At 36.9% G+C, this 23,152-nt stretch overlaps 1 protein-coding gene and 1 long non-coding RNA gene across 2 annotated transcripts; both read right to left on the bottom strand.

Moving 5' to 3' along the window:
- Nucleotides 1-149: 149 nt before the first annotated feature.
- Nucleotides 150-2,033, bottom strand: LOC141670522 (uncharacterized). Its single transcript, XR_012554591.1, has 2 exons — nt 1,901-2,033; nt 150-811 (listed from the first exon to the last, which is right to left on the bottom strand). It is a non-coding gene; the product is annotated as an uncharacterized LOC141670522 (long non-coding RNA).
- Nucleotides 2,034-2,572: 539 nt separating this feature from the next.
- Nucleotides 2,573-7,681, bottom strand: LOC141675032 (phosphopantothenate--cysteine ligase 2-like). The gene is made up of 10 exons (XM_074481740.1): nt 7,549-7,681; nt 6,062-6,218; nt 5,829-5,952; nt 5,696-5,740; nt 5,482-5,567; nt 5,078-5,130; nt 4,901-4,960; nt 4,013-4,114; nt 3,075-3,194; nt 2,573-2,972 (listed from the first exon to the last, which is right to left on the bottom strand). Exons 2-10 carry the CDS (start codon nt 6,201-6,203, stop codon nt 2,715-2,717), a joined length of 990 nt encoding a protein of 329 aa, XP_074337841.1. The 5' UTR covers nt 6,204-6,218; nt 7,549-7,681; the 3' UTR covers nt 2,573-2,714.
- Between the last annotated feature and the right edge of the window lie 15,471 nt (nt 7,682-23,152).

Genomic DNA, 23,152 nt, shown 5'->3' with positions numbered 1-23,152 from the left:
TTCTCCGTTAAATAATTTATTTTTCATTGTAAAGCTACACTATCGACAATATTCACAATTTATTGTTTAGCTTCTTCAAATTTGCAACCCTTTGTGCTATCCCTCATTTCAGCCACTTTCTACCAATTGAATCAATACATTCACAAGGCTCATAACAACAGTGCTGAACACCATTTTCAGGCTCCATAAAAAACAACAGGAGGGAATTCATCCCTACATCTAGATTACGAGTCCATAACGGAATCACGAATGTGTGTACAGTAAATCTATGTGCGCTAAAATTACACCAAATTACAATACAAATGGTGATATCATCGATAAAAAAATTGCAAACCTATCAAACTTAAGAACTCGTACAACTTGACAACAAAAGCGGGTTGAGAAAGCTCTATAGTTCATGTCCATGTACGTATTAGAAACAACAATCACAATCAAATGGGCATAATCGGGTACCTCCAGCGTCTGACTTGCCGAAGCCCAATTCTTCTTCAGTGTAGATAACAAGCCCGTCTTTCGTTCTTTTCCTTTGTCCAGAAGGCACGTCCAGAGGCCCTTTGATATCTTTGGAACCTTTATTTGCAGCAACAGTTTTCTTTCTCTTTTTCGTCATCTTTGATACCGAAACAACGTTGCTTTCCGCCACCTTTCCCACCATCTCAGACATCTTCCTCTTCTTGCTAGAAAATATTTCATCAATCTCAGAACCAAATGTCTTGGAACATGATTTATCTTTTTTTACATCTACGTTCTTCACAGGTGTTTGGGAAGCTCTTGTTGAGGACGAGGATCCCTTTTTTGCCATCCAGAGACTCTAATTAAAATGTGCAAACAAAGATGATTACAGTTAGACAAAAGCATACAACTATCTAAAGATTGCACATATAACATACACTGTCTAGTTGTCTACACAGAAGATTCAATTTTTTACTTAACGAACAGAGATGGCACAGGTAACATACACTACCTAGTTCTAGTAAACAACAGAGCTCAAGTTAAAGCAGCATTGCACATTGCTTGTAATAATAAGCAAAAGAGTACGGTCAGGAACAAGCTATTGCTGCAGCATACCATACCGCAAAACATTTCGACGGTAATTATAAAATAGATATTTTGGTGTCGCGAAAAATTTCCTCCATTCAGTAACTTTTGCTCCTAACCATCTCCCAAAAGCAAATAAGCAAACAAACAACCCAACTGCTATCTACCGATTATCAACTACACTATCCACCTTCTCAATGCTACTTCTAACCAAAACTTTCCTCCACTTGTCACGAATAAATTTACCATTCTCAACCTCCCCTCCCGAGCAATAAACGTTTGCTCCTGACTATCTCCCAAAAGCAAATAAGCAAACAAACTGCCCTACTACTATTTACCGATTATCAACTACACTATCTACCTTCTCAATCCTACTTCTACTCAACTTTCCTCCACTTATCACGAATAAATTTACCGTTCTCAACCTCCCCTCCCGACCTCCTCAACTTCCCCTTTTCAACTTAATCCTTACTCTTTTAATTCTCTACCTCGTAAATACTACTCTTCACATTACTACTACAGTCCTCACAAATGAATTGAGTACCCTCTGAACTGTTAAAAATCATTTATCGAAACTATTTGGGTTATCGAGATTAAAAATGCACCGTCTCTGTTATGTTGACCAAGATCATATATTTGACGAGATTATTAATTTATCGAATATCAAAATAAAGAATCAATTCTCTTATTTCCCAACTAATTAAATCCCAAAGTCATAAAAAAAAGCACACCACACAGCTAAACAATGTAAGGATTCAAAACACACACACACATAATAAAATCTATGAAATTAAATGAAACAATAAAATTAAATCACAAAGTTGACCAAAAATAATAATAAAAACATAAAAAATGAACTTACAGAGATGCATACATGAAAAGCTGGAGATTAATTACAGATCAAAACCCTAACCCCCCTTTACGTCTTTACATGCTTTCTTGACCCGTTATTTTTGTAATTCTGGGCCCAGCCCAATTATTTATTTGTGTTCCCCGGCCTGGCCCAGCCCAGTCCACTAGGTTTTTCTTTTAAAGGGAGCCCACTCTTTTATTTAAATATCAAGAAAAAAACTTTTATTACATGTACGATAAATCACAAATCGCTAACTCAACCATTAGTTTCGATTTTCAAAATCCCTAATTATGTTTTTTCTTCGCAAGTTCATGCGTACACTGCTTGAGAAAAAGACTATTTTTATTGATAAATAAATGAAATTAGATGATTGAGATCAAAAACAAGAGTTAAAACCAAAATTGAGACCGACGATACTAGATAAATTCTTATTAAAAATTACTTATCATAATATATTTTTATTAACAAATAAATGAAATTTGAATCTTACTTAGCTTGAAATTTAGGCACGTTTGATTTTATTAAAAATAATTGCTAATTATATGTATTTTTTTTGCGATAAATAATTCGTAATTAATGATTTATCACAATTTTCCTCGATGGGTTTTTCGAAAAAGATGCATGTAAAATTCTTCGTTTATGCTACACAAGTTTGTTAAAATGTGTTGCAAAGAACAACAGTTGTCCAAGGACTAATCACTCGTTTCATTGCTGCAGACACCGGAAACAAACTACAGTACATTGGCTTGACAGTCTTGGATTTATTTTCTGTTACATAAAAATTGTTTCATACAATTAGATATCATTAATAAACAGTTGTAGGCTATTCGGGGATTCGGGCACGTTTGCTGGAATCCTCGATATGAGCCGAGTGCTTTTCTACAAGCAGTTTGATCAGCGGACTCTCGACATCGGTTACACCCTTGGTCTTGTCGCGACGGACTGATATATTTCCACTGGTGGTAACAACGGTGACCTCCTCTTTGCGTGTTAAAAGCTCATTCGCTACAACTGCGTGCATCTTATACTTTTTGAGGGCCATGTCGGCCTTCTTTAAGAGAATTTCCATATCCGTCTCCAGCTGAGAAATAAGCATGGAAATAAAATACCAAAAAAAGGTAAAAATACGCTATTATATAGACTGCATAATATTTTGTTTGTGGTATGTATTATTATGCCTAACCTTAAATGATACGAAGAAAGCCATTGGAGCCCAATCAGTCCTCAGAACCGTAAGCATTTTGGGAACCTGAGCAAGTCGCATATCCAAAGGACCTGATGCAGACTGAATTTTGTGCATTGCCTATAAGGTGACTCGAAAGGCCGGAACAGATCAGAGGGTTGAGCAAGCAACGGAAGAATTAAAAAAGAAAGCCATACTTAAACAAAAAAATCCAAAAATGCTAAATAAATCAAACATACTAATCATTCTTAAATTATACGCACACAACTCGCTATTTACATTGGACAGATTCGATTTAATTGCAACCCAATGACAGGAACAACTGAAGAATTATATTTCTTAGACACAAAACTCATCATTTACAGTAGACAGATTAGATATTCATGAGATGAGGGTACTCAACCAAGTATATTAGTAGAGATCATCTCCATCACATTTCAATGACAAGCAGCAGCACCAAACAAAGATTTTGAGTCAAGTTCATCAGTATCAATACTCTGGAAGCCAGGCATTAAAGATGTGAGGGGGGTCGTTCTTGAAGCAAAATTTTGAGACAAAAAGTATATAATAAACTCAAATATAACATGATCAGACTACTGCAACTCCTTCCATCATATATTTTGAAATAATTTGTTTAGACCTACCTTCTGGTCATGGTTTACAGTTTAAATTCAATTTAGTCGCACAAACATAACATTTAAAAGATGCATGCTACCGGTACAAATCATTAAAAAGCTTCACATTCTGTTACTTATTTCCATTCCCAGTATGACACTAATTACCCAGTTACAATCATTTTCGGAACCCTGAGCAAGTAACAGCACTGATGCTTCACATTAAAAATTAAACTTACTAAAAGTATATATATTTTAGTAGGCATTCCTAAAGGACAGAAATTATACATATGCTGAAATGGTATGAAGTTATTTGTGTCATACCATGCTCTCCCATGGCACATAAAAATCCGAAACTGCAGCGGCAAGATAATACATTGCATATGGACCAAGAGTCTTCATTGATGTTGCAATTAACTGTAAAATCTACTCAATAAAGGGAAGCAAATTAGTCCTCAAGGTAAAGTTGCAACAACTTTATAAATACAATTCTAAGCTTCACAAAGGCTAATAATGGATGCAACCAAGCACAAGGAGTCGAGATTAAAAAGAATGATACAAGATAGAAGACATCATGAATTTACTAATTCACGGTGATTGTCCACAGGTACAAAAGCTGATGAAAAATCTGAAAGAGATATACAACTATACAAGTGCCATAATATACGAAAGATCAAGTGTAGTAACACTAATATTAATGAGAAAAATATAAACATCACCATAACAAGCCCAGAGTCGATGTTTACAGGTAACAAGAGCCAATACAAGATCAAGCAACTTACGTAGAAGCTCTAATGAAAATAGGTTAGCCTTGTTGAATGTGGCTTCAATAACGGAAATAAAAGGCTAAAAGCAAATTGTGATGTGTCCCAATGGCCCCAATCATACAGCCAAATCTTTGATGTAATGATGACCAGCAATAAAATATAAAGCATAAGAACTTCCTGTTTGCAGATTAATTAGCCATCAGGCCCATCACTAATAAATACCTTGGATAGGTGATGACCTATAATACAAGTAAATACATTGATATTACGAGAACAGGCATAACACAGTCCTTGAGAATCGCTACTAAAGCAAATAAACCCGATCATCAAAGCCAGGCCACACAGCCACAAGGGAGGTAAACCTAATGCTATGCTCATATTCAATTTTTCCAATAAATTAATCGGAGCACATATCTTTACAATTCTAAAATACCTATAACCTCACCTGAAGATACTCGAAAATGGTGGTGAAAGGAAGTTTTAGCAAATGGCCCCCTTTTACTGCCTGAAAGAGATAAATGTATATTAGAGGCTGGATAAGTGGCAGAGGGACCTGCTTCAAATTACCAAATACATGAAGGCAGATCAACTTGACACATTATTTTAGAAATAATTAATTTACCGCTTGGTGTTCCTTAATAGCCTGCTTCACTGCATCCGAATGTGATGGATGCACTGTTGAGTAACAAAACATATATTAAAATAATGACCTGAAGGAGCAAATAATAAGGAATAGACGAATAGTAAATGTTATAATGGTAACTTTACAGATAATTTTCTGCAGAAAACAATTACAAATACCAGTGATTATAACACCCCCCCCCCCAATCCTAAATTGCAAGGAAAGGACAAGCAGAACAAGAACTTAGGCTGCACAGTAAATAATTGATATGTGACAGTAAGTTCTCTCTCATGTTCTTCAAATTTGTCGTAAGCACCAATTATGTCACTGAAATAGGTACCATGAGAACCAGAAAATGTTTTTAATCTTGACCTTTTTTGATCAGGTGAAAACAAACTACAGACCTTGAATATATGATTCATCAGTCAATTCAAAACACTCAAGCAATGGATCATCCGGAAGAGATGTACAATAGGGCTGGTAGCTTCTTCTGCATAGACAGAGACCTCAATGTTACACAGTTATCCAACACTATCCAAGGGAAACATAATCAAAGTAAGAACAACAGAACACTCATATAAAAAGAGTAACAAGAGAATGTACTAACAGATTGATCACCTCCGATTAAGAAATATGACGGAATATCCAGCTTTGAGGAAATATCTGCAGTACCACCATTAGCTCCAGATAACTATATACAAGAACCAAATGGTAATAACTAAACCTATCAAAGCAGGTATATTGATTGTACTCTGTGGATGTAGCTCCTCTATGACCTGAGCTGAAGTTATCAATAAAGCGAACACAGCGTTGTTCTAAGGGAACTGTTGTACCCCCCGATGTGACACATACAATCCTCTTACTTTCACCATTTCCTGAGGAAACATTAAAAGATTACACCTTAATCACCAATACTTACGTAAAATCAAGAAAGAAAGGCATCAAATTATTCATTTAATTGATTTGATTATTATAAGATTTTGCCTGCTGACAAAGAATTTTTCTCGAGAAACTCATGCAGCTTTTTGCTGATGCCGATGCCATCTCTTAAAGGAGGGGCTGAGTCAAAGAAGGACTTGATTTCATCATGGGCTGTTTCTTGAGAAGTCACAGATTTGCTTTCCATCTCAATCGTCAATGCCTGTAGAAGTCCATCATATAAATTAGGACTAATGAAGATGATGTTAACGAATCGCAGACCAACACCACTCTTTAGATAACTAAAATACATCACAACTTGTCTGAGAAACATATAATGATCGCAGATTAAAATGCAATGTACATATATACCTCAATGAAGAACAGCTGTTTGTTTCTCTTGAACTAGAAATGAGAAGGGATCAGTACTTATGCCATTCTAAGGCATAAACCGACAAAAACGAAAGTGGTTTGGTTAGGAATATGACATTGAATGCTACTGTTTTAACAAACTTGCCAAAGAAACTTAATGGACCAAACCCGAAAGAACCACTAGATGAAGAGAGATGTCACAGACATTACTCTTCTATCACACATTTAGCTAATCTCCAAAGAGCAATATAAAAACGCTATAGCCTCTTTTCTAAATTTATGTCACGGAAAACGCTTTAAAGATGAATACCTACAAAGAACTAGTTAACTGGTTAAACTCTCTGAGCAATATAAAAATGCTACAGCCTCTTTTCTAAATTTATGTCACGGAAAACGCTTTAAAGATGAATTCCTACAAAGAACTGGTTAACTGGTTAAACTCTCTCACACACAGGAACAGAACTAAAATTCAAAATTCCCGGGGCTGGGGCTGATCGAATTCTAAATCCGTAATAAAAAAAAACGTATTCTTCACTTTCTGATAAACAGATATAGAATATTGTACATACATACTTCCTACGATAAACGGGCTAAAGATTAAATTACACTAACTTCTAACCGCGTTACAGCTTCCTAGACCCCTCTCCTAATTCCTTCATTAGATGCTCTGACGAACACAAATACTACATTGGTGAAAAAATAAAACTACTTATATGTTCATAGGGTGCTATCAATCAAAAAAGGCAATAACATATTAAGCAATGTCAAGATTCAAGAATACAATTTGTTATTGTTTATTCATGCAATAAACCATCAAATGAGCAAACCCACAATAGAATTACATAAAAATTACAGTAAAGATTGAATTTTTACAATCACAATCAATATCAAGAACATGTAAAGCTCAAATTTTTACAATTAAAATCAATATCAAGAACATGTAAAGCTTAAATTTTTACAATTACAATCAATCAAGAACATGTAAAGCTCAAATTTTTACAATTACAATCAATATCAAGAACATGTAAAGCTTAATTTTTTACAATTACAATCAATATCAAGAACATGTAAAGATTGGATTTTTACAATTACAATCAATATCAAGAACATGTAAAGATTGAATTTTTATTACAGTGTATACATTAAACTAAAATAAGCAATTTTGCAAGAAATTAAATTACCTTGAATAAAGATGAATTCGAGGGTTATAGATACAGAGTTTTAAGCTGTTAGTTGAGTTTGTACTTGATACTGAACACTCACTCATCAAACAGTAGAGAACCATGTAATACTAACTACTAAGGTCTGTTTGGGTTATATTACTAGTTGCTCAATACTAATATTTTTCTTGCAATTTTCTTTCTTTTTAGCGCCCGTGTCGTATATTTTTGTGTCGTGTATTTTCGTGTTTCGTGTATTTGAAAGTTAAATTCAAAATCGATATCTTTAGTGTTCGTGTACTTTCGTATTCGTGTACTTTCATTTTGTGTCGGGTTTTTCGTGTAAAATTGAATATTTATATTAACCAAAGTAAATAAATAAATAAAAATATAAGATTTTTACGTAATTTTTTACGAAATATACTAAAAAAATATATTTAGATCACATTTATATACATATTATAAAATTAAGTAATAATTGTAAAAATAAATATACATATATTATAAATATTAATATTGAATTTATGATTATGCCTCCTGAGTCGGAGTATGTTGCTTAAATGCGGTTTACCTTAGTTCACATGGTTTGAAAGCTACTGCGTGAGCCCGTGGAGTTTACCCATTGCGCACCCGAAAGATAGCGGCTGCGGGTTCCATACGATAAAAAAATATTGAATTATAATATTTATTTATGTCATGTACTTCGTGTTGTGTCGTGTACTCGAAGGAAAAACACATAACCGACATTAAATCTCGGTCGTGTGCTTTCGTGTTCGTGTATTTTCGTGTCGTGTACTAAAAAAGCAAACACAAATACTAAATTCTCGTGTCATTTCGTGTCGTGTAAATCGTGTCGTATTCAAAATTGTCGGGTCTAGTTTTAGGCCCCATTTGTTAATAAGAACCATTGCAAATGAAATGAACGTGTCATTCAAAAGATTTAATAAAATACTTATCAAACGATTTTATTAGTTCAGTCCACGTCAGTTACAGAATCAGAAATTTGAATCTATTCGTAATATGTTGTTCAAATTTAATAAATGAACCTTGATAAGTTGTCCTACTGTCGGGCTCTACTTCCTTAGTGTTATGCTAGAATAAATAAGTGATGGGCTTGTGGGCTTGTGGGCTTGTTGTCTTATGGACATTATTAATCCTGCTGACCTTATTGATCGGGCTTGTTGATCTTGTCAACCTCACTACACTATATATTTCCTATAGCAACGCCGAGATAAAATTGCCTTATGTGCTATATATGTTGCAATAGAGTAGTGAGAACCACATATTACTAAGGTCTGTTTGGCTTGTTATATTACTTGTTGCTCAAAACTAATATTTTTCTTGTAATTTTCTTTCTTCTGGGCTAAAGACTATTTTTAGGTAGATCGCAATTCTTTTTGTTATTTATTTTCGTTTCGTATATTTTCGTGTTTCGTATAATTAAAGGTCAAATACAAAACCAACACGTTCCGGGTTCGTGTACTTTCATGTTCGTGTACTTTCGTTCCGTGTCTTTTTGTGTCATGTTTTTCGTGTAAAATTGAACATTGTTATTAATTAAAATAAATATATAAAAATACAAGATTTTAGGTAAAATTTTATAAAATATATTTAAAAAATAGATTTAGATAACATTTATATACATATTATAAAATTAAGTAATAATTGTAAAAATAATTATGCATATATATTATAAATATTAATATTTAATAATAATATTTATTTATGTCGTATACTACGTGTCGTGTACTCGAAGAAAAAACACAAAATCGACACTAAATCTCGGTCGTGTACTTTTGTGTTTGTGGATTTTGTGTCGTTTACCAAAAAGGTAAACACAAATACTAAGTTTTTGTATCGTTTCGTGTCATGTAAGTCGTGTTGTATCCAAAATTGTGGAGTCTAGTTTTAGGCTCCATTTGTTAATAGGGAACCATTGCAAATGAACTGAATGTGTCATTAAGAAGATTTAATAAAATATTTATCAAACGATATTACTAGTTTACTTCAGATCAGTTACCCCGATTCAGAAATTTTAATATATCCATAATATATAGTTCAAATTTAATAAATGATCCATGGTAAGTCGTTCTACCGTTGGCTCTACTTCCTTAGTATTATGCTAGAATATATGTGTGATGGGCTTGTGAGCTTGTTCATCCTGTGGACATTATTGATCTTGCTGACCTTATTGATCGGGCTTGTTGATCTTGTCGACCTTATGATCTTATTGACCTTGTCGACCATGTCACCTCCAAGCTCCCTGAAACTGAAATGCTCGCGGGGGATTATGACCTCGTAAGCATCTCCGGCGTGAGAATAAGTATCCGGTAGAAGAGAGTCATTATATAAGTATGTGATTGTGTATTTATTTATAGAGAGAGAAAGTAAAGAGAAGGTAGAGCAAACTTATCAGAAATTGAATTTAGCAGAATTGTAATGAATTTTTGAACCATTTGCACTAAAGTGACTAGGGATATATATAGGCACATGCCATATTGTTCACGTGGTGGGACAAGGGCTATAATCAGAATCTTGTTCGGGGTCAATGTCAATCTTGTATCAGTTGTGTTTGACCCTATGTCCAAATCATGTGAATCTATTAGTTTTAGTGCAAGTGTTAACGTGTTGTCCCTTTCCGTTTTGTCTTGCACATACATGTCAACATCTCGTGTACCTTATTTGTTTTGTGGACACTATGTGGATCTTGTATATAATGTGGACCTTGCGGGCCTTATTTTGAACATGAGCTTGACAATTATTTGTAGGTTGGGCTTTTTACAAATCGCATACTATCAACCAATTAGATTAAATATAACTTTAAGTATTCAACAACTAAAATCTTACTATGGTGTGTTTGGAGGTCTAGATTCCATTTGAAATTTTTGATTGGGCTAAATAATATGTTTGAATAATTAAAAATAATTGAATTTAAATTTCGTTTGAAACTCAATAAGTATGTAATAGGGAATAAAAAAAACCCTGATTGCGTAATTAATATCACATTAATTATACCAGAGTTAGGTTGGAAATTAAGCCAATTAGGAAGGGCCCAAAACCATGAATATTAATTAATTTTGTAATTAATTAATAAGGGATAAATCAGCTGATAATAAAGTCCCAATGAGGACACAATTCCTTAGAGATTGGCCTTCAAGAAACCTCATAGGATAAGCAATCAGTTTCCCACTTCCTAGGACTTCAAAGTCCATTCTAATTCAGAGACTTGCCCACCAAGTCTCCCAATCCTAGTCCAATTCAAGGACTCCCAACATCTATATAAGGGGCCTCACCCCACGAATCAGAACTACGTTTTTTTGACTTGATCCTTGGCACGCAGCAAGGTACGTAGACATCTTGTTAAGGCATATTCAAGTCACGAAACACAATAGCAGTCAAATCGAGCCTTGAAGCTCACGAACCCTAGTAATAAATACAGTAATTAATATCTTAAGTTTTTATCCATAACATTTGGCGTCGTCTGTGGGACAACATAACAACAACCATGGCGAGAACACGGAGTGGAAACAACGCCCCTGAAGGAACACCAGCTGGAACAACTCAAACGATTTCGTCAACAATGGAGATACCCCCACACTCGTCCTATGCCTCTACCCAAGGAGGAACCCCGATAGGGGCAACCGAGCCTCAGCCACAAGGGACGAATCCCCCGGCTCTACAAGGGACGAATCCCCCAGCTTTTCAAGAAACGAATTCCTAATTTCAGCAGCTACATGCTCCTATGAATCCTCGACCCGTTGGGTATGAATATGCCACTGTTGTGACCACTAACCCCCCTTATGGGATGCCCCTATACCCCGAGGTTGGAGGAAGTGGACATGCAAATCGGAGCGAAGCACAAGGGCAGACCCCCCATATATACGTGGTTTGGCTCCTATTCCGGAGGATCAAGAATTCTCTGGACCTTATACTGAGAGAGACTCCAAATCTTCGGATGATGATGTGGCTCCTAGGAGGAGGCCTACTGGTAAAGAGCCGATGCCTGATGGTAATCAGCGTCCTAGAAGCACCCGAGGGACAAATCCCCAAGAAGTGCAGGATAGAATCAGGGCTCACGAGACTGAGATCCAAAGGCTGAAGCGTGACCTGAAGACGCACCTGACCCCAAGACCCCCACTACCTCCGAGGAGGAGAAATCCAAGCCAATCATAGACCTGGATGGTCAAAGACTGTTGTCCCAAGGACTGATCCAAGTGATCTTCTACCCCTATGAGATCCTGATGATCCCACACCACCATTCACTGAAGAGATAATGAATGCCCGTATCTCAAGGAATTTTAAAATGCCCACCATCAAAGCTTATGATGGCACTGGAGATCCCGCTAACCACGTCAGGACATTCTCTAATGCACTGTTGCTGCATCTCGTGAACGACGCTATTAAGTGTCGGGCCTTTCCTCAAACTCTGTCGGGAATGGCTCAAAGATGGTATAGCCGTTTGCCTCCGAATTCTATTGGATCCTTCAGATAGCTAAGTCAAGCTTTTATTAAGCAATTCATCAGTGGGAGAGTGCATTAGAAAAGTTCAGCATCCCTCATGAGCATTGTGCAAGGAGCAAAAGAGTCCTTGAGAGATTATCTGAATCGTTTCACCAATGAAGCTTTGAAGGTCCCAGATCTTGATGACAAGGTAGCTATGATAGCACTGCAGCAAGGAACTAGGGATGAGTTCTTCAAGATGTCATTAGCCAAGCGCCCCCCCGAAAGCATGTTACAGCTCCAAGACAGGGCCGAGAAGTACATCAAAGTGGAGGAAATCATGAGGAAGACGGTAGTGAATAACGAGCCTGCTGGTGGCAAGAAGCAAAAAACTGATCTAGAATATATTGCTAAGAACAAGTATCCTAGAACTGAGAAACACAATGATTCAACCCCGAAGAAGGGAGGACCTGGATAAAAGTTCACTGAATATGCTAAGTTGAACGCTCCTAGAAGCCAGATCTTGATGGAAATCAAGAAAGATAGAGATGTTTGTTGGCCTAAGCCTCTGAAGGCTGATCCTACCAAGCTAGATAAGAGCAAATATTGCAGATTTCATAAGGATGCTGGTCATGACACCGATGAGTGTAGACAATTGAAGGATGAAATAGAGTTCCTCATTTGAAAAGGAAGGTTGAGCAAGTATACTGGAGATAGAGGAGATATGAATAACAATGGAAGAAATAATTTCGATGATCGTAGGAGGGATCAAGACGATCATGGGAGAAATCCCCAGCTTAGGGGACCGGTGATAAATGCAATCTTTGGAGGGCCACAACCCCGAGGGCCAGTGATAAATTTGATTTTTGGAGGACCAACTGCTGTGGGCTCATCCAGAAACTCGAGGAAAGCCTATACTAGAGAAGTTATGCATATCGTCGGAGAAGCCCGGAAAAGGGCTAGGACAGGAATCACAATGACGTTCGATGATTCTGACTTTGAGGGTGTTAAATTTCCACATGACGATCCTCTGGTCATAACACCAATAATAGGGAACATCACAGTGAAGAGGGTCCTTGTATACAATGGTGCATCGATGGACATTTTGCTTCATGATACCTTCATAAGGATGGGTTATAATGATTCTCAATTAACCCCAACTGATATGCTGATTTATGGATTTGCTGGAGTGGAATGCCCCGTGGAAGGGATAATTAAGTTGCCAATGACCATAGGTCAAGAACCAAGACAAACAACACAGATGTTAGACTTCGCAGTGGTAAAGACTGGATCAACTTACAATGCAATCATGGGAAGAATGGGAATACATGCTTTCAAGGCAATCCCTTCTTCTTACCATTCAGTGATGAAGTTTCCCACCCGGAATGGGATTGGAGAAGAGAGAGGAGATCAAAAGATGACAAGGAGTTGTTATGTGGCCTCTCTTAGGGCATATGGAGTTGGGGGGCAGGTTTTGCCTATTGAATGCCTGGACATTCGCGAAAACGATGAAAAAAGAGGGAAGACAGCAGAATATTTGGTTCCAATTCCTTTGGCTCCCGAGGATCCTGAGAAAGTAACTTTTATTGGAGCATCACTAGAGGAGCCCCTTAGAGGAAAGTCGGTGAAGTTTTTACAAGAGAATAATGATTATTTGCATGGTCGGCAACTGATATGCCTGGCATAGATCCGGAACTGATCACTCACAAGCTGAATGTAGATCCAAATCGGAAGACTGTGAAATAAAAGAAAAGAAGTTTTTCTCCAGAGAGGCAGGAAGCTATTAAGCAAGAAGTAGAGAAGCTCTTAGAGGCTGGTTTCATTGAGGAGATACAGTTTCCGGAATGGTTAACAAACCATGTGATGGTAAATATTGCCCAGTAAGGATACAATTATTTAAGGGGGGTTGGATACAATTGTATAAATGTTTCGAACAAGTAATAAAATATAACAGCTTTTTATATTTCTGATAAAAACTGTTACAAAATCCTCTCAAGAAATACTGATGTTCTTGAGAGCTGCTAGGTCGAATGATACTTGAGATCGATACACTAAGTGATGACCTAAACCGTGTTTATATACTACACAGCTACAACAAATCAATCTAAGATATGCATTATCAAAAGCTAACTGAAACTGATACATATCTTCAACTGAATAGATAAAGTCCTATAATTCAGACGTAAAAGATATCTGCTCCACATTACAAGGAACAAAATAAATCCTCTAAACAGACTGTCTTCAAATACTGATGACATCCAAATGCTCATGATGTGTCAAATCCTGACGATACATCAGATACTGATGACACCCGAATAGCCAGATCCTGAGCTTCTTCTGATCATTGAGAATTCAATATGTAACAATCTCCCCCAATTTATACTTAATGTAATGAAGCACAAATTCCATTCTCAATGATGCCAAAACCAATCTACAAAATGTACAAGGAGTAAAGCTTACTTTAGTATCTTCAGATAACTGACAGTTGTTTCCAACAAGTTTTTCAATCTTTCTTCCTCCTTGTCTCGTAGGACTTTAACAAGCTTTTTCTTAAACTCTCTCTTCTCTTCAGTGTCTTCTCCAAGCTGATAGATGGCTGATCTTAACTTAGAAATTGAGCTTTTTCTTATCTCAAGATCATCAGGACTGAAGGATAACTGAGGACTGTTGAGAAAAACTTGTAGCACTGCAGCTCCCTTTTTCATCTTAATTTCTTGACCAGTATAAGTTCTGTACTCAGGAACATAATCACCTTTGTATTTATCATCTTTTGTCATGAATATTCTTCTAATGACTTCAAGCATTATAGAAGACCAGTTTCTGGTGATACTGTTCTCAACTCTAAGAAGATAATGAATATATTTCAATTCTGTCACAGTCTTCATTAAGAGTTGCTGCAATGTAAAGCTCTTTACTTTACCATCCCTGAAAAAGTACAGAATCTCTTCTCTGACATAATTATCATTTATCTTCCTATAAACAATCTTCACAGCTTCAACTTTCTCAAGATGTGGAGGAGAAATTCTTTCACCAAGATTCTCTGTCAGAGTATTTGTATCCAACAGATCAGATCTTAAAATCTCCATATTAGAATGACCAATGCCTCCTCTGGTTCGAGATTTGACAAGTTTCAGTCTTTCATTGTATTCCACCCAAGAAAGCTTCTTGATGGACTTATCAACATCTTCATGTTCTGAAATAGAATCTCTTAACCCAGCTGACACAAATTCAACATGCTTGAACCCTTTAGGACAATCGAATGTATGAATGTCTTTCCATCTTCTATCCTTCTTGCTAAGAGGAGCATAACTTGTAGATAAACCATGAATCTTCCCTTTTGCTTTATGCCATAGCTCCCTCTTTGATTTTAAAACTCTCTACAAATATTCTTTGCATGCTTGATCAGCTTTCCTCCTATCAACCTTTTCTTTTTCATCAACCTCTGAAATATGAGGAGTGACTACTGGAGTAAGGGCTGACTCATTTAATGCTTCAATCACTTTTTCATCAGAGTCAAAATCAGTTATCAGGTTCATAGTATCAGGTTCTATTTTTACCTCAGTATTTGTGTCAGCATCAGGAGTTACATTCTGATTTGCTGTATCAGCTTGATCAATGTCAGTGGCTGATCTTTTCTTCCTTGTATAATTAACTCTTCTGGCTTCTGAACTTCTTCATCTCCTTCATGTCCTTGTACATGAACATAACCTTCTCTGGATAGAAAATTCAGAAACGTAGAGTTAAATGCAGTCACTTGACTTGATTTAGAAGTTCTTCCTCCCCTTCCTCTTCCTCTAGCTCTTGTAGATCTACCACCTCTTTTTTCCTCTTCCCTTAGAAGTGTTAGCTTCAATTAGAAGTGTTAGCTTCAACTTCAATTTGAGCCAATAGCTTTTTTTGTTGCATAACTGCTTCTTCAGGTGTTAGATCAGGAAATTCTTCAGTTATATACCTAAGAGCACTCCTAGCATTCTTTTGCTCAAACCTCTTGTCTTTGTAGTACAAGACAATCTCTTCACCTGTTTTCTTATGCCTGTGAGGAAAGAATAATCCCTTAACATCTGCTAAATTAGAGATTGTAATATCATCATCCTCAGGAGCACCAACAGTAGTCTCGTGCTTGGATTTGTTAGCACTAGTAGACTTCCTTTGTCCTGAAGGATGAGTCTTCTTGGAATGTTGAGGTTGTTGAGCAGTAGAAGCAATTTGAACATCTCTAACTAGATTATTCTTATCACCATCATCATCATCAATATCTTTAATCTTTGTCTGGATATAATCTGGTGTACATTTTGTAGCAACTATCTTCTCCCCTTTTTTCCATCAGTATTTGAAAGAAGAGAAAACAGAGCATCCAGTTTGTCACATATAGAAGAAACCTTATCTTCTAAGGAGGAAAATCTAGAGGTCATGCTGTGTTGAGATTTAACAACATCTATGATGGTATTTTTCACACTTTTAAATTCTGCTGAGGTAGGTGTGTGAAGCATAAATCCATCAATTTTCTCCTTGACATCAGCATGAGACTTCTTCATTTCATCAAGATGAGAGTGAATTCCTTTAACAGAAATAGTGGATGCCTTAAGATGCAACTTTAGATCAGGAGTTTGAATTTCATCATAAGCACGATGAATATGTTGCAGGCCAACAACAGATGAGATAGAAGTATTTGCAAGTTTCCATTTATAATCCCATTCTGTCTGTCTAAAATGCTCAGCATCAGCATTGTAATAAGAAGGATTTTCATTGAAGTGTAAAGAAGAACCAACATTGGACTTCTTAGATGCATCAATTTCAGTATTAAGCTGAGCTGTTTCAGAATCATCTGCATCACTTTCATTATCAGAATCAGACAACCCATCAGAAGAATTTGCAGAATCAGGCAGAATTGCTTTGCCTTTATCAAAATCCTTTGCAAGAGATGCCTGTGGCTGATGAGATCCTGAAACAGAAACATGGTAACACCTAAATCTCTCTATTCTTTTCAAGTGATCTCATCACTTCTCACACAATATATTACTTTTATGGGTAATATTGTTCTCACAGAAGAAACTTTATAAGAAAAAAAACTTATAAGATTCTTGTTTCAAAGCTACCTCTCCTTTTGCCAGTACAGGAGACTGCCACTCAAAAAAATTATTTTAATCTGATATTTTCACACAGTCTCACAGAAAGGCTCAATCACACATTTAGCAAAGAAATAAGAGATGGTTGAGAAGAGTTGTATGTTTGTCATATAAATAGAGGTAACCTCAAAGAAGAGACTATTTATAATCATACAAATATGAGAATATATGAGAAAGTTAGCAATACCTGAAGGTGAGTCCTCAAGTGACAGTGATGAAAGTGGAGGAACAAACAACACACCAGGATGCTTTTGCAAACTAGCAACCAGTAAGGGATCATCAATAGTAGCTAGTGCAGTTGAAGGATAATTCTTAGTAGGAGTTGTTGTAACATTAGGATTTGGTCTGTCAGGAAAAACTGAGAGACCAACATCAGTACATTGAACTGATGGTTCTTGTGGAGTCTGAGAAATGTGAGCTGCTTCAGCAATGCTTGGTGAAGATTCTTGTGTGCTCTTCCAAAAAATAGGATCATTTATGATTGCATCCACCTTTGACAGTATTTCCTGATGAGTTTGCTTTTCCTTAGTAGTTGAACAGAGTTAGAAAGAAGATCACTCTGAGCAATATTAACAATGATTTGTGCAGCCTCGTTGTCTGCATCTTCCCTTTGAGAAGATGATTCTTGTGTGACTGGATGTGTTGCAGTTGCTAAATCCCTTTGAGACTTAGGTTCTTGTGTACTGACATCCTTTGCATGAGGCTGAATCTTCTTCTTCTTTCTGATGTATCCAACTACTTCTTCACTTTTTCTTTTCAACTGGCTCTTTGCAGTTTTCTTGTGTTCAGCAGTTGCTTCAATTTCCGGAAGCTTGTCATGCAGAGCACTAGCTTCAAGTAGTTGGCTCCTTGGTTCCAGTAGTGTCAACAGAGTCATCAGGATATTGATCAGTAGATTTCTTGATTGTTGACAATGACCCTATTGGCATCTGATCATCTGAGTCAGAATCATCTTGTATGATCAGTCTTCGTTTCCTGATTGGAAAGCAGTCTTCTTTCTTCTCACTCTCACTCAGTGAGGCTTGTTTAGCTTTCTGTCCAGATGTGACATATTTCTTAAACAGCCTTTTCGTTGTTACAACTAATATCTTTTGAGAGAAAACATAGGAGGCTAATTTAGGAGCTTGGTGTGTTTGCTGTTTGAAAGAAGAAATGCTTGGGTTAGAAACAAGATGGGTGGTTTCTTGATTCTCAGCATCAGGAACTGTGACAAAGGTGTCAGCATCAGGATTTGCAGGCACTTGTGTAGGAGTAGGTCTATTTCTTAACAGAAATTTCCTGACTTCTCTAGGAAGAAAGGGAGGTCCTGAAAATTTATTCTTTTCATCCCTTTTAATATGATCGGTGATTGCTTTTTCAGAAATTTGAAAAATAGGTTATAATTCATCATCATCAAAAATAGCATTAGGGCATAGAAAGTTGAAAATCAGTTGTAGAAATCTCGTATACCCTATCACTCCTGAAGCATCTGCTCTCCTAGTAATTATGAACTGTAGTATAGTATTACCATAATCAAAATTACCAGAGTAAAGAAGAGAGTACCCAATTTTCAGAGAAGTGGATGAACGAGCATTAAAGTTTGTTGTCTTATTCAAGAAACACCTACTGATGCAATCAGAGGAAAAGTTCCACTCTCTTTTCAGTTTAGTCCTGTCCATTTTTCCAATGGTTGTGATTTCTCCTTGATAGCCTAAAGTCCTTAGCATATCAAACAACTGCTCAGTGGTAAGAGTGTCAGGAGCACCATCAAGGGCAGGCAATCTCAAGGCTTGAAGCAGAATATCAGCATCAACTTCATATCTTTGGCCCTCATACTCAAAAGAAAAGCCAGTGTTTGTTGAGTTTACCAAAGATGTATTCCATACCTGCATGACAGCCCAGTATGACACCTTGACAAGATTCGTAAGAGCATACCCAATTGGACATTGAAGTAGAAAATCCTGAATATCATGAAAATATGATGGTAGCTGTTGATGTGTAAGTAGAGCTAAGTAATTGTTAGTGCCAAATGTATTTCCATGAATGATTGTGGTTTGACTGAAGAGTGATAAAACTTCAGACGTTGTCATGATGTGAATAGCTTATGAGAGAGAGTATAAGTGAGATGTGCACAATGAAACTATGTGTATGATGAATTGTGTCACATAATTTCTTCTGGTTTTATAACTTTACTACTCAGAATTAAGTAATTTAGTGAATTTGACTTTGAACATGTCAATTACTGAGTAATAGAGTTTGACGGTGGAGTAAATTACGGAAGTAAAGACAAAATACATACAGATATGTCAAGACACAACTGTGAAAATTTGTTTATCAGATAATCCACCATTAACCAACAATTAAGTGAATACTTAATTTTAACAACAAAACTACTCAGAAATTAATTAAGACTAACAATCTGAATTAGAACGTGCTGACCTGTCGTCAGTATTTGAGACCTCGTTTCTGTTAGGATTTGACAAACTCGGGATATGTCGATTCGAATTCAACAGTTGTTTGTCAAAGCATCACAAATTATTAGTAAACCACAATTTTAATCAAAACACTCATCAAGATATACATTTTAAGTGGATGATGTAAAGATTAACAGGCTTCAATAAGAACATTCACATGCATACTTAGCGAAATAAGCATAGACTAAATCTTGCAATCAAAAGAAATTTCATTAATATATCAGAAAAGTACATTTCATGAAATTTGTTGATTACATGCAAAAAGATTACAAGATAGTCCTAGTCTAAGAAGATGAACATCAACAGTCTTAGTCTAAGAACTAAGGCTGTTGATGTTGATTAGTTCCTCCTACTATTGACAAACAGCACAGCAAGACGGATGATCCGTTCTTGCTGAAGAAGAGCCTCTCGCCGTGCTTCTTCCAAGCGATCAAGATGGAGATGGGAGTCCATCTAAAAGAACAGGAGATTTGTCTGAATCTCTTGTGGAACCAAGTTCCACACCTCATCGGGAATGGCAGTGATGTGCCATTCCTGCTCCCAGTCATCACAACTGAACTCGACGTTGAAGTTCTCAAAATTCATGAACATGTTGACAAGAATCATTTTTGTGATAGGAGAAAATAGTGAGAAATGAGAGAGAGAAGATCATTTTGTGTGAGAATAGGAGATGATATGACTGAACTGGAATGACGGTTAAATAGCTAAAGGAATATCAAAGGATATCAATAAAATCTTGCACGAAGCTGAGTTGAATTATTTGACTATTGAAAAATTTGCTCTAGCCCTGGTGATGGCCTCAAGGAAGTTGCGTCCTTACTTCCAAGCTCATAAAATTGAAGTGCTAATGAATCAACCTTTGAGAAATATTATTCACAGTCCTAAAGCTAGTGGAAGGCTGATTAAATGGGCTATTGAGTTGGGAGAATTTGACATAAAGTATAAACCATGAGCGGCGATAAAAGCCTAGGATTTGGCTGACTTCATGGTTGAATGTACCATCCCCAACCAAGAAGTCGGGGGGCAGGAAGATACTATACCTCAAGACACGGAAGGTAACAAAGAAGAGGGCATTAAAGAGAAGGAATACTGGGTTTTCTATTTTGATGGAGCATCAAAAACAAATTCGAGTGGGGCAGGGCTAGTTTTACAAAGCCCATATGGGTTCTTAATTGAATATGCTATGAAGTTAGACTTCCCAACCACAAATAATGAAGCTGAGTATGAAGCTCTGATAGCTGGCCTTGGCCTAGTAGGGACATTGAGGGTCAAGAACTTGAAAGTTTGTGGAGATTCAAAGCTGGTCATATCCCAGGTCAAGGGAGAGTTTGAGGCAAGAGATGAAACAATGGCTAAGTATGTCCGCCTAGTAAGGGTTGTGATAACTCAGTTCGATGAATGCCATGTTGAAAACATTCCAAGGGAGGAAAATGCTAAGGCAGATGTGTTGTCTAAGTTCGCTTCATCAGAGATAGAGAAGAGCTCAGGAAGTGTGTACTTCCGCGTTTTGAAAACACGGAGCATTGATGTTAAGCTTGTAGCCCCTATAAGGCTAGGGACATCATGGATAGATCCTATTAAGGCCCATATTTAAACTGGTTGGCTCCCGAATGATGTATCTAAAGCCCGAAAGTTGGCCATGCGAGCACTGAGGTATGCCTTGATTGACGGAATTTTGTATAAAATATCTTTTGTAGTGCCTTACTTAAGATGCCTCAAGCTAGACGAGGCTCGACTTGCTCTAGAAGAAGTACACGAGGGCATATGTGGCCAACACTTGGAGGGCAGGGCCTTAGCCCATAAAATCACTCTATTAGGCTTTTATTGGCCAGAAATGATGGCTGATGCCAAAGACTATGTGAAGAGATGTGACCGTTGTTAGAAACATGCCCCTATAGTAAGGCAACCTCCTGAAATGCTGACTTCCATAAACTCCCCAATCCTATTTACTATGTGGGTAATGGATATTCTTGGGCCTTTCCTTATGACAACTGCTCAAAGGAAGTTCTTGATTGTTGCGATAGATTACTTTACCAAATGGATTGAAGCTAAACCTTTAGCCAAGATCACAATTAAACAGGTTGCACAATTCCTGTGGGAAAATATCATGTGCAGATATGGAATTCCCCATATCCTAGTCACCGATAATGGAACACAGTTCAACAATGAAGAATTTAGTAAGTATTGCGAGGAGAATGAGATCGAATTACGGTTTACCTCCGTAGCTCATCCACAAGCCAATGGGCAAGCGGAAGTAGCAAATCGTATAATTCTAGATGGGCTAAAAAAGAGGATCAAGAAATCCAGAAATAACTGGGTGGATGAAATATTGCCAATACTTTGGGCCTACAGAACTACATGTAGAGTCACAACTGGAGAAACGCCTTTCATGTTAGCATACGGAGCAGAAACAGTCGTACCATTAGAAATATCACACTCGTCTCCCAAGATCCAAGCTTTTAATGCTGAGGAAAATAAGGAGGGGTAAAGATTAGCCCTGGATCTAATTGATGAAGTACGAGATGAGGCACATGCGAAGATAGTGGAATATCAGAAAAATGCTTCATTCTACTACAACCTAAGGGTGAAAGAAAGGTTCTTCAAGTAAGGTGACTTGGTTCCGAGAAAGGTGGAAGCTTCTGAAGTAGGGTCGAAAGGAAAGCTCGCCCCGAATTGGGAGGGGCCATATAAGGTTAAGAGCGTTCAAGGGAGAGGAACTTACAAGTTGGAAACCATGGATAGGGAAGAAGTACCCCGAACTTGGCATGCTCAAAACCTGAAAGTTTACTACCTATAGCTCATACTTACTATAGTGGTAAAAAGGTTGGAAAGCACCTTGAAGCTTTGCTTGCTTAGGATTTCATTTGTTAGTTTTATAAGACTATTATTTCGATTCTAGTTCTATGCAGAATTATGTAAGGGATGAATCCCAAGAGTTTTCATAAACTTATCTTAGAACTGTTTGGTTCATGTTATCTTAGAACTGTTTGGTTCATGTTATCTTAGAACTGTTTGGTTCATGTTATCTTAGAACTATTTGGTTCATCTTATCTTAGAACTGTTTGGTTCATCTTAAAAATGTTTGGTTCATGCTATGTATGGTTCAGTTTGCTTATCTATTCAGTACAAGTACGAAAAAATGTAAGGGAAAGTTGCGAAAAGGCAAGAAAACTATCTAACTCCCATAAAATAGTGCAAGTACTTGGAAGAAATAGTAGAAAAATAAACAAACAACTTGAATATAACATAAATAAATCCCCGAAGGGAAATGAGTTCAGATTACAATAAGTTAAAATAAAAACATTAAACATAAAGTCTAAAAATACTACTCCTCCATGTTGGAGCCATCCTTCTCTTATTCCTTCTCAGTATCTCCATTCTCAGCATTGGTAGAAGGCTTGGCATCCTTTGCAGGAGAATTTGGAGGGAAGAAAGTGTTGGGATCTAAAATGCGATCCTCAGTCCTGGGAGAGTTGAAGAGAGCATCCAGACTGTCCTCTGTCTCTGGCTGTTCAGGACTTATGAAGTCCTTCGGATCTATTAAGCCCGGATGCTTCTTAGACACTGCCTTCACAACCACATCCCACTCTTGGGTAAACTAAAGAG

This window comes from Apium graveolens, chromosome 7 (assembly GCF_009905375.1).
Source record: "Apium graveolens cultivar Ventura chromosome 7, ASM990537v1, whole genome shotgun sequence".
NCBI lineage: Eukaryota > Viridiplantae > Streptophyta > Magnoliopsida > Apiales > Apiaceae > Apium > Apium graveolens.
This window is presented reverse-complemented; position numbering and strand designations above follow the sequence as displayed.

Excerpts from the sequence above, each read along its gene's own strand:
- LOC141675032 (XM_074481740.1), bottom strand. The coding sequence starts at position 6,203 with ATGGAAAGCAAATCTGTGACTTCTCAAGAAACAGCCCATGATGAAATC. Across the intron at positions 5,568-5,695 it reads GTCATATTTCTTAATCGGAG|AAGAAGCTACCAGCCCTATT; the intron begins GTGATCAATCTG and ends CTGTCTATGCAG. Across the intron at positions 3,195-4,012 it reads ATGTGCCATGGGAGAGCATG|GCAATGCACAAAATTCAGTC; the intron begins GTATGACACAAA and ends GTCACCTTATAG.